The sequence below is a fragment of the Schistocerca piceifrons genome, chromosome 6, assembly GCF_021461385.2.
Source record: "Schistocerca piceifrons isolate TAMUIC-IGC-003096 chromosome 6, iqSchPice1.1, whole genome shotgun sequence".
NCBI classification, from domain to species: Eukaryota; Metazoa; Arthropoda; class Insecta; order Orthoptera; family Acrididae; genus Schistocerca; species Schistocerca piceifrons.
Genome location: NC_060143.1, coordinates 299,185,367 through 299,198,414, shown reverse-complemented (window position 1 = coordinate 299,198,414; position 13,048 = coordinate 299,185,367). Strand labels below are relative to the sequence as shown.

At 41.8% G+C, this 13,048-nt stretch overlaps 1 protein-coding gene across 1 annotated transcript in view; it reads right to left on the bottom strand.

The window, feature by feature from the left end:
- Positions 1–13,048, bottom strand: part of LOC124803282 (sorbitol dehydrogenase-like) — a 172,420-nt gene that overhangs the window by 123,536 nt on the left and 35,836 nt on the right. Inside the window, exon 6 of the mRNA XM_047264465.1 lies at positions 4,887–5,065. Coding sequence (XP_047120421.1) covers positions 4,887–5,065 — 179 coding nt within the window. The remainder of the gene's footprint in view (positions 1–4,886; positions 5,066–13,048) is intronic.

Sequence of the window (13,048 nt, the reverse complement as noted above, 5' to 3'; positions counted from 1 at the left end):
CTTAACGAACGAGAGCAGCGGCGTTTGCGTATAGTTGTCATTGCTGAGAGAGAAGCAACACTGCGCGAAATAGACTCATAAATCAAAGTGGGACGTGCGGCGAACGTATCCATTAGGGCAGTGCGGCCAAACTTTGGGTTAATGGGCTAACAGCTCGATAGCGCCTCTCGTGGACTCTTGACCGTATCGGCTGGACCCTAGACGACTGTTGGGTGAGTCCCGATTTCAGCTGGTAAAAGCTGCTCGTAGGGTCGAGTGTGGCGCAGACCCCATGAAGCCATAGACCCAAACTGTCAAGAAGGCGCTCTGCAAGCCGGTGGTGGCTCCATAATGGCGTGGGCTGTGTTGATATGGAATGGACTGAGTCCTCTGGTCAAACTGGATCGATCATTGACTGGAAATGGTTACGTTCGGCTGCTTGTAGACCGGTTGCAGCCGTTCATGGACGTCATGTTCACAAACAACGATGAAATTTTTATGGATGACAGTGCCTCATATCAACATGCCACAAGTGTTCGTAATTGGTTTGAAGAACGTTCTGGACAATTCGAGCGAATGGTTTGGCCACCCAGATCGCCCGACATGAATTCCATCCAGCATTTATGGGTCATAATCGAGAGGTCAGCTCGTGCACAAAATCCTGCACCGGAAACACTTTCGCAATTATGTCTGGCTATAGGACCAGCACTTGCCTAGTAAGGCGGTGCGGGTCTCCCGCATCGTTCCCCTACGCTCTGTAAAGAAGCATGGGACTTCATTTCATTTCATAGGACCAGCATGGCTCAATATTCCTACAGCGGACTTCCAACGACTTGTTCAGCTCATGGTACGTCGACTTACTCCACTACACCAGGTAAAATGAGGTCGACACAATATTACGTGGTACCCCACGACTTTTGCCATCGCAGTGTAGTGATGGCTTTTGTATAGGGGCGCACATTGGGAATGTGCTTAATGTTGGGATTATATTTACTGATTATAAATTGTTGTACATTAGTACAACATTTGCAATTAATGATCAATAAAGCGATAACATGTGAACAATATTGTTTTCACACATGTGCGTCCACTATCGTACCACCCATCCAGTTTCCCTCCTCAATCCAGTATCCCACTCCACAGCTAGCCTTTACAGCTCCCACGATCCGTTAGTTACACTACTGGCCATTAGAATTGCTACACCATGAAGATGACGTACTACAGACGCGAAATTTAACCGACAGGAAGAAGATGCTGTGATATGCAATTGATTAGCTTTTCAGAGCATTCACACAAAGTTGACGCCGGTGGCGACACCTACAAAGTGCTGCCATGAAGAAAGTTTCCAACCGATTTCTCATACACAAACAGCAGTTGACCGGCGTTGCCTGGTGAAACGTTGTTGTGATGCCTCGAGTAAGGAGGAGAAATGCGTACCATCACGTTTCCGACGTCACAATATGCCAGTCACTACTCTTGATGAACTGTGGTATGATGTTGAAGCTGCATGGGCAGCTGTACCTGTACACGCCATCCAAGCTCTGTTGGACTCAATGCCCAGGCGTATCAAGGTCGTTATTAGGGCCAGAGGTGGTTGTTTTGGGTACTGATTTCTCAGAATCTATGCACCCAAATTGCGTGAAAATGTAATCACATGTCAATTCTAGTATATTTGTCCAATGAATACCCGTTTATGATTTGGATTTCTTCTTGGTGTAGCAGTTTTAATGGCCAGTAGTGTATGTCTGCATTAAGGTCAGGTGTAGTGCGTATCAGCAAAGTTACGTCCAGTGAAATGCCTTATTTAGAATTATGGTTGACTGGAAGCTTGTATTGTGTTCATATTGTACATAAACAAAAGCCAATGCGGATACGAAAAGAATACAGAACATTAAAGCGAGGGATAAATCAGTAATCTAAATTGCCTGCCAGTGAACGCTGCATTTATTGTAACAAAATAGGTAGGGTGAAACAATTATCTTTTATTTTATAAACCACTGATAATATCTAGTACCTAATGGGCGAAACATGTTTGGTTTAAAACAAAATAAATAGTATGTTGCAAAACACTGGTAATATTTATTCTGATCTTCGTAATAAAAATAACTGAAGCAGCAACTATGAAAGAATGGCTGCAAATATTAAATTCTGAGAATACACGAGTGGTGACAAGGTGTTGGACGTCCACGCCATTCACAGAACATGGAGGTTGAAAAATTACCCGGCGGCGATATGTGGCAGATCTGATGACAGAGTATAACATCGCAGCAAGCAAAAGGGTTTCGAAGCACACCGTTCGGCGCATATTATTTAACATGTGCTTCCACAGCAGATGACTCATACGTGTTCCCATGTTGGCTCTACGAAATCGTCAATGCAATGGGCATCGAGATTGAACAGTGAATCAGTGGAAATACATCGCCTGGTAGGATCAGTTACTTTTATTCTTACACCAGGTCGACGGTCGTATTCTGATAATTCATCATCCAGGCGAACGGCACCATGCCACGGACGCAGGTCAGTGGAGGCAGTATTTTGCTAAGGGGAACAGTCATTTGGGCTTCCTTGGGACCTGTAGTAATAATCGAAGGTACCACGACAGTTGTTGTTCATGTGAACATTATTGCAGAGCACACGCATCCCTTCATACTTGAGATCTTCCCTACGTAGACTGTGTAAGGTAGCAGTATTTTGCACCTTACTGTAATATAATAATCGTTGCAAAGACGAGTTAGATATCGGTTATTATGTTATTTATCAGGCAATCAGCCTACTGAAATTAATACAGGGAGTATCAGAAGGCATAAACGCGTATTAACTTTAAGAAATTCGCATGTTGCATGAAGTCGGGGTTCAAGTGATATTTTCACGGAGTTTGGCTGGCGCGGACGAGCGGCACTGCTCAAAGGCAGGGCAAAGGAGTGCGGAAGTCTACAACCAACCATTACGAGTCGGCATGCGAAAGCGTGCCACTCGGGGAGACGCGCCGCCAGTGCAGGTAGGCACCCATAGCGCGGACAACAGAGGCAGGCCTTCGAGGGACGGCGCCTCGTTGGCGCTGGGCGTTACGCCGACGCCACTATGTCGAGATGAGCTGGCGGCTAAGGGAGCCTTCCCACGAGTCTTAACATTTTCTGGGGCTTTCTAAGAAACGCAGTTAAGCTACTGCAATGACCTTTTCCCGCGCGAGGGCGAACAGAGAGACACGATTGGTGGGTTCAATTTTGAACGGAGTTTCAGTTTGTTTCAGAACATTCTAGGCGCAGTCAGGTGCGGAATGTTTTGATTGGCTGGAAGAAGCCAGGAAATAATAGTGGGAGCGAACTGTGCTGGTCTAGAGCCAGGGATTGGCCAGCTCGGAAAATAGCGTGGGCGTGCTGATTTTGCAGAGGGAAGCTTTTGGAGCTGTTATCAGGGGAGAAGCGTCTTAGCTCCTGTAGCGAGCGGACGTCGTGCTTTCGGCTCTGCTGTAGGAGAGTTAATTCTTTTCAGTGTGCTGTGCAGGACTTTCAATAAGTCTGCCAGCTGCAACTGAAACTAGTATTCAGTTAGGGGAACTGTCATGTTTTACCGTTAGAGACAAGCTGATTCTGCTAATTACGGTTTGGAATACTGTGTCACAGGAAGCAGACGGGAGCAGAGCAATTTCCTTGAGCCACACTTTATCAAAGACGTTACTGGATTCCGCATTTGGGCTGGTGAGTCCCGTCTTAACGAGTGCGAGACGATTGGAAAGAAAGCAGAATTAGCTTTTGAATAGGAGTTTACGAACAGGAAGCCTGTTCGCGAAAATAAATTCAGTTTTGCTACAACTGAGGCTCGTCGACGACGCAGACGCCATTGGCAGCTTGCTGACCTGTCCACAACGCTGCATTTGGTAACGTGATGCTCAGCTTCGGCATTTAATCCGATATTACGCACGCCTGTGATTACCAGAGCTCAGTTTTCCAGTCACGCTCTTATTGAGAATTTGGTAATTGAAGCAGGTTTGTCTGACGTATTTTATGTCGTCTGACAAGGGGAGAGAGTATAAAATAACAAGTACAGATGCGTTATCCCACCTTAAGAGTTAGTTTTGGAATTTAAGGGCCATTGCCATTACAAGCTTGATTTTATGACTTATAAATGTATGTCAGTGTTCAGTTTGAAGTTAGGAAGATTATTGTTCAATAAATGTGTTCAGTGCTATCCTTGTTTGTTTAGTAGTGATCAGTTCCCTGAACACTATTTAGTTATTAAATATTAATCAAAATTAGAAAAGGGACAGTTTTAATTAACAGGTTGGGTCTCATAACAGGCCTTCAGCCAGAGCCAACGACCCGATCCAGCAGGGAAAGTAAACAAGTAAAAGCATTCTTGTTAAAAACCCCCGACATTTGGCGGACCCGTCTAGAATCCCTCATTATCATTTATTGAAATAAACCCCTTCCAACTGCATCTTCCAGAAGGATTACTGTCCATTTCACAAGGCCAGAAACCTGTTAACAGTGGTTTGAGGAGCATGATAGTGAACTCCAGTTGATTCCTTGGCCACCAAATTCGCCTCATTTTAGTCCGATGAATTACGTTTGGGACACTGTCAGGTGCCAGCTCCGCATCAACAGACCACCAGCTGCTTAATTTACTGGAACTGAGTGATCGTTACCAATGACTTGTCGAATCCATGTCACGCAGAATCGCTGCTGTATTGTATTTCAAAGATGGACCAACACGCTATGAAGCAGGTGATCATAATATTTTGGCTCATTAACATCTATATCACTCCTTCAAATAATCTTAAGGTAACAGTAATTTGTAATTTGTAGTCACTCTGTAGTGGAGTATTGTACGTCAAGGCAGTTCCTCCATACTCTGCTGCATTCTGTTGTAATTGATTCTGACGGAATGAAAGAGACAAGTAAGCTTACCAGTAAGCCCTGCTTGATGGAAGATTCGGTGCCACAACACTCGATGGTAACATGGGCGGGTCCCCCTAGCTGACACTGCACCTCGGCCGCTATTTGTGTTTCTTCCATGCCTTCACAGACTCTGACAGTTGCATCCACCCCCAGTTTCTTGGCAATCTCTAGCCGATGTGTATTCAGATCTGCAAAATAATTTCAAAAGAAAACCCATAATTATAAATTATTGATACTTTTACTTTAATTCACAGACAGAATAATAATCTGAAAACACCACAAGCATTCAAGTATACTGTATCTTTAATTACAATGTGCAACAATGAAAATGTATATCGAATAAAAATAGCCAATTCCTATCAGTTCTAATGTGTTGATCGCGAACAGCACAAAGACAATGCAAAATTAGTTCTAGTTTTCATTTTCCACCGGTGAAATAGTTATGTACGGATTTTTATGTTAAGTTTAAAATAAAAAATTATAATGGTTTGTCAAATTCATAATAACTAGTAACACTGGATTATATTATTGTCCCTGGTCTTAGCTGTGCCCAAGAGTTTGGATATAAACATTTTTATATCACCAGAATGAGATATTCACTCTCCAGCGGAGTGTGCGCTGATATGAAACTTCATGGCAGATTAAAACTGTGTGCCGGATCGAGACTCGAACTCGGGAGTTCGAGTCTCGGTCCGGCACACACTTTTAATCTGCCAGGAAGTTTCATTTTTATATCAATTTTAGTGATTTTTTTGTCTCCTTCCTCTTTAAATTTCAGTGACTTTATTAATGCATGTAATAATTTTGCACATTTGTTTACAGACTAACTACCAGTTGTTAAAGTTGACTGCTATTGAAGTGAACAAAAATGCCACGAGTTTGTGTTAACAGTGCTGACACGTTTTGCTATGTGTGTGGAGAAGTGACATTTGCTTCACAAAAACAGCAAATAACACCATTGATTAAAAAAGCTTACTGTTGTTATTTTTGGTGCAAAATAGGTGATCAGGATAAACCCTGGGCTCCACATGTGATCTGCATCACTTGTGCCAGCAACCTCAGGAACTGGATGCGTGGCAGAGGACGTTCAATGCCCTTTGCAGTGCCCATGATCTGGCGCGAGCCAACTAATCATATCAGTGACTGCTACTTTTGTATGGTTCCTCCTATCAGGAATGGAATATCTAAGAGCAAGAAGCGGACAGTGAACTATTCTAACATTCCATCTGCCATAGTCCAGTTCTACATGGGGTAGGATTGCCAATACCTGAACCACCAACAGAGTACGCGATTACTTCTGATGGAGATTCTGAATGTTCTGAACCATGTAAACCATGTACGTCACAAGATCCAAAGTTTCTTCCAAATATATCATCAACTGACGATCCACAAAAATTGTATCAAAATGAGTTAAGTGATGTCATTAGAGATTTGGAGCTCTCTAAAGCTAAGGCTGAGATTTTAGCATTAAGACTGCAGCAGCGCATTTTTATGGAAAGCAAAGTAAATGTTTCATTCTACCGCAGAAGAGAGCAACAGTCCACTCCTTTTTTTAACATGCAAGGTTGTCTTGTGGCATGAGTAGACAAAAATGGTCTAATGAAGGCTCTCAGAATTAATTACAACCCTGATGAGTGGAGACTCGAAGTTGAGCTTAAAAGCAGTGCTTTTACATATTGGTAATGATCTTCCTTCTATTCCAGTTGGGCATAGTGTGCATATGAAAGAGTCATACCATATCATGAAAATTTTACCAGAATCCATCAAGTATAATGACTCTCAATGGCAGATTTGTGGTTACTTGAAAGTGCTTGCACTGCTATGAGGTATGCAGTTAGCGAGCTCGTGCATCTCATTACAGTAAACATGAATATCCCACCATAAAAGTCTTCTACCAGATATAAAGAACATTAAGAGTGAACCTCTAGTAGACCCTAAAAAGATTCTGCTCCGGCCCTTGCACATCAAGTTGGGCCTCATGAAAAACTTTAAGGGAATGAACAAAGATGGTGATGCGGTTAAGTACTTAAGGAAAAATTTCCCTTACTTAATTGATACCAAAGTAAACGAGGGCATCTTTTTAGATTCAAGAGCTTTTTGGAGCCCATACTTTTGATGGAATCATACAATGTGATGAGAAGCATGCTTGGAAATGTTTTAAGACAGTCTGTTTACGGTTCTTAAGGAACAAATGAGCAATAAATTACAAGGAGATTGTAGATAACATGTTGTCTCTTATGAACAACTTGGTTGCGACATGCCACTGAAGTTGCATTTCTTACATAATCATCTTGACTCCTTCCCCAAAGGTTGTTGTGCAGTAAGTGATGAACATGGAGAGCGATTTCATCAAGATATTGTCACATTTCAGAAGAGGTATGCTGGAAAGTGGAGTCCTACTATGTTAGCAGATTACTGCTGGACTGTCATAAGGGATGTTCCCGAGTATGGATATAAACGTCAAGCTAAGCGAAAATGGTCGTCTTCTGAATTTATCTCTGAACAAAATATGTAATTGTACATATGGACATTTAATATTTGTAGTCCTTTGTATACATTTATGACCAATTAATTTATTTTTTTTGTGCTTTACATAGTGCTGCCACAAAGTAGACTTACAAAGTATTTTCATTCATGTAATATTATCATCTTCGTTTTTTCTTAATTTTTTACTTTTAGACTTCCAGAGTGGCACTGAAATTTATCAGTGTATAACACATAATATAATTCAAGTGATTATTCACTTAAAGTTTGTTATGCTGGATCTTGGAACATGAATGCATATTTAGTTAGTGAGTTATTTATACAAAAACGTAGATTTCTTAAAAAAACTAGAGCTAAATATTCACGAAGATGATGATTTTCTATCATTTTATACTGAAATAAATATAGCTAACTCAAAATCATGCAATTTAGACAATTTCACTTCAAATTTGTTGTCCAGTGTCACAATAGTTTCTACATCAGTCCTTGTAGAGCTACGAGTATTTTTATTTCTCACCATATAAGCATATGTATGATAAAGAGGCAAGGATTATATAGCTGTTACCTGTGGCTGCGCTAGCATATCAATAATTTTGTTATGATAAGTGATGGTGAGGCAGTATGTTAGTAATTTAAAAATATCTGTGTATATAGTGGTATAGATATGTACATGTCTGTGTATGCATAAATGTTTGTATGAATAAATGTGCATAGGCACATAATGAAAGTCTTTTTATTTTTTGTCATATGTCGAATCATAGTTAAAAGTAATAAAAACTACGAAAAAATTTCTTTGTTATCAATTATTTATTGCAAGATTTTAACACAGCTGTATAAACAATGTTTTTCGTCTTGCCATCTTTTTCAAGGACATAGATATTTTGTGAGTTTGGCACAAGTCAGCATACCACATACAACTGTCCATGAGAAAAAAAAGTTTTTACCTAAAAGAACACAGGCAAATTTGAGAGTGTGCCCTTCGGCTTTATTTATGGCCATTACATAAACAATGTTCAGCGACATTTGCAATCTTTTAAATTCAAAAGACAGATTCGTCGGAATAATTGAGATTTGCTCCTTTAGCTGAGTTCATTGTAGTAGCCCTAAAATATTTGGCCCCAGATGTGTAATTTGGAAGCGGGTACCATTACACACACTGTCTTTTATTCTTTTATTTACTGTTTACAACAAGCTCCATTGCAGTATTTGTAAGACTGCATATACGTATTGCGTGTGTATGCGAGTGTGTGTGTGTGTGTGTGTGTGTGTGTGTGTGTGTGTGTGTTTTGCGTGGACTGTAGTGTGAAGTTTGTGTTGTATGATGATGATTATGATGATAATGAGAGAAGGGAGACGGTGAAATCCGGAGCCAGCACGTAACTTACTCCTCGTAAATAGCATCATGGGTGCCGCCAAGCTAAACGTCCTCATCCGACGGACAGATAACTAACAATGTCATATGCCCTCACTTCATGAGACACTGCGGAGAGTTTTCGTATTTAAACCAGGACGTTGACGCAAAGTCTGTTTTTTTTTTCTTTTTCACTACCAGGATTCGAACCGGCTTACCCCCGGGTTGAACACATTACGGTCGCACCAAGATTTATCACTAAGGGGACTGGAACACTAAACTTTAAACTCGGTTTATAAGAAGACACTGCTGACAATTTCAAAAAGTTAAGAAACTTCATAGAGTAAGATATGACTTGTTCAGTGTCTGTGATATTATCAACAGAGAGGTACTCTACAATATCTCCTCCTACTTGCGACCTAATTGTTTGAGTTATCTGTCTCACAAATTCATTACTCGGCTCCATAATTTCCCTCCCACTCAACCATCCGTTATTACTCATATCTTCTTGGAGTTCACGATAAACTTTGCTCACTAAGTCTTATGTACTGTGTACAATACTACAGAATTCACGATGTAATGTAATCATGCCTTGGCATCTGTATGAAAACGATCTTCGCCGATTTTGAGGAGGACATCCCGCGTATTGTGTAGCTTCTGCGTCACTGAACAGTTGCATGAACAGATTTGTTTTTACATTAAATTTTTTAAAATGTTGCCATAAGGCTGACTTCTTTGAACACGCATTTACCTCATCCGCCGGTGTGTCTTTAGTTATTACGGGCAGAATCTGTCAAGACATTGTACATTAAGGACAAACACCATACGAGAACTTATCTGTGTCTCAAAAACTATTCGCCTAAATATTGTGATACATATTTGAAACCATCCAATTATATTACGCTAAAATTTAACATAAGGTTCCATTAAAAAAAACAAAGATGGCCTCATATCTCTGTAATAAAAAAAATAGCACAAACATGAAATGCGATCTATTCAAGTAGCCCCTGTCCCTGCAATTCACTGTCCAAACGGCATCTTTGTATCTATTACTGTTGGGGAGATACAAGGGGTATTATGACTTAGCTGCCTCACCCTGTATAGTAACAACAACGGTTCTAACATGACAGAACAGTGAGCTGGGAGAAAGATGCGGGTACGACATTCCATGCTGCTTCAACTCTTTACAAAAAGTTAATCAAGCGTAATGGCTGGGGGGGGGGGGGGGGGGCTGTGGCGTGTCAGAGTTTCAGCAACTCATGAGCAGATGTTTGCAATAGCTGGGAGATGCGGAGAATGTACTGAAGAGGGCAGGTCAGGACAGCACGGACAACATGCGGCCTTGCATCATCTTGTTGAAAGATTAAGTCCCAGAGACCACTAAAACTGATACAAACACAGGCCTCAACACGCCAGAAAAGCACTGTTCAATCACATTAATGTGACCTCCGTTCAAAAGCCTGAATAAGAACCTTTTGTGGCACAAATCGCTACGAGACGTGCAGGAAGAGAGTCAGTGAAGTTGTGGAAGGTACTGAGAGGTATGTGGAGCCATCCTGACTCCAGAGCAGCGGCCAGCTGTGCTAGGTTTCTGGGATGGGTTCCGTGGCGTGTACAGCCCGATCGAGGTGGTCCCACAGATTTGCGACTGGATTTAAACCCGGGGAGTTCAGTGCCCAGGGGAGTACGATAAACTTATACTGATGCTCTTCGAACTGTGCAATTACGTCGTGAGCTGTGCGACACGTTCCACTACGCTGCTCGTAGGTGCCACCGTTTAGATGAACAAACAAAATACCGATAGAGGTGGACGTGGTGCCCGAGAACAGATGCATACTTGTATTGATCCATTGTGCCTTCGATAATAACAAGATCACACACGGAATATCACGAAAACGTCCCCAAGACCATAATGCTCCTCCCTCCGGCCTGGACCCTTCCGACTAATGTTGAAGGGTCATATAAGCCAACGGCCATTTGTATGATGGAGCATAGAACTTGATTCATCTAAAGAAGCCAACTGTCGTCACTCAGTGGCCGTCCAACTGCGGTTGTTGTTGTTGTTGTGGTCTTCAGTCCTGAGACTGGTTTGATGCAGCTCTCCATGCTACTCTATCCTGTGCAAGCTTCTTCATCTCCCAGTACCTACTGCAACCTACATCCTTCTGAATCTGCTTAGTGTATTGATCTCTTGGTCTCCCTCTACGATTTTTACCCTCCACGCTGCCCTCCAATGCTAAATTTGTGATCCCTTGATGCCTCAAAACATGTCCTACCAACCGATCCCTTCTTCTAGTCAAGTTGTGCCACAAACTTCTCTTCTCCCCAATCCTATTCAATACCTCCTCATTAGTTACGTGATCTACCCACCTTACCTTCGGCATTCTTCTGCGGTACTGGCGTGTAAAACCCTGCCTTCGTCGACGATGAATAGCAGTCAGCATTGATGTGCTAACCAGGTGCCTGCTGCGGAGGTCCACACGCAGCAACGTTCGCTGAACGGTCATTGATGAGACACTGTTGGTAGCCCCTTGGTTCATCTGGCCGGTAAACTACTCAACAATTGAACGTCTATTTGCCTGTACACCTCTCCGCAGCCGTCGTTCACACTATCATTTATGGTTCATGATGCAACTCGGTTGCCTCGATGCCAGTTTGGATAGTGCCACTCTGTCAGGTGCGGTATACTTTAACGAGGGCAGCACGCGAACCTTTTACAAACTAATCGCTCTGTTTTCACATTACAATTGCTGCAGTGTTTTCCGTGTCCCTCCGACATGTCTTATATACCCTTCTCCGCTAGTGTTGCTACCTGCCGTTCGTGAGTGGTTGTTGCACGCTGACGACTGGTGCGTGTTGCACTCAGCATTCGTGACTCCAACCGACGAACGTCCAAGTTGCAAACGTGACAACAGCTGAGAGACTGGTGTGCTGACCACATGTCACCCCTTACTGTATCCTCATGACGCCGTGTGACAGAAGATCACACAGTGGCTGTTCGACATACTCTGGGCCTTCGTCTGTTCAAGGAGCTCGTTAATTTTATATCTACCATACTTTCTACTGACTGACATAGTGTCTGACGCTGTACTTTTGTTTCCCTTTGTTTTACATGCAAAACTTACATTCTTGAGAATGCACATAAGTTTTGAATAGTGAAAAGGACATCATGCTGTTAATTGTGCTAATTTGCGTCTGTATACGGTAACAACATGTTCCAAAGACACAGTTATACAGTATTGCTTTCTTAGATGTCTGAAGTTCCCCAGTTGTCGGATAACTTACATCCTCCATTGTAATTTGTCTAACAAAATACACATCATCCGTTTCTACCAATGAAAGGCTACCATAAGGTGATTGATAATATTCATGTGAAATCCTGCAGTTATAAAAGCCTTTTAATAATCTGATAATCCAGTTTTCTTATGGTATTTGGTATGAGTATGTATACTTATGATATTTGGTATGAGTATGTATACGATACCACGTGTACTTAGTAAGTTCCAAAATGCCGGGCATAAAACGGGATTTTCTGGTGCTCATGACTCGGGTTGTGTTGCCGACAAAAAGGTAGGGTCAAGTGTTTTGGATATCCGTTGGAGTACGGACCATTTATATATCCAAAAGAAAAATCGTTTTGCTGTCACTATCTTTGAATATTACACACTTCCTCCTGCTTAGGCAAATGGAGAAAATCGGTTACTCCTTTTTGCATTTGATGTGGTCTCCGGTGGACTTGATGGGACTTGAGGTGGCACCATTAGTTCATGGGCGTTCCTCGGAAAACATAAAAAAAGGGTCTCTTTACTGTAAAATTGAAACAAATGAGCCCTCGGTCACTATTATTTTTAGTCTTACTGACTGGTTTCAACACTTCTAAGAGTGCCTTCATCAGAAGTAAAACAGTACTCCTTCTGTCTTTTATGTTAGTCCGTACTTACACTTCTTATATAAATATCTTTTCCTATAAATTTGTAGCTACGTTATAGGCGATTTTAATTGTTTTAATTCTGATGAAGGCACTCTTAGGAGTGTTGAAACCTGGTCAATAAGATTAAAAATAATAGTGACCGAGGGCTCATTTGTTTCAACTTTAGTTTAGAAACGGTTACTGAACCAAGCAGCCATGTCTTCTTTCTGTATTTTCGCCGTCGCCAGCGGACCAAAACCCAGCTTAGTATTCTAAGACGGCTATGCTCAGCAAACGGCTGAAATTTTTACAATATATTCAGTATTCCTAAGATCCCGAACTCGAACAACCTTGAAAATTTTCTTTATCCTTTTCCGAGATTCAGAAGTTCAAAGTTACCCTTCGTGTACATGTAAAACCCGCACT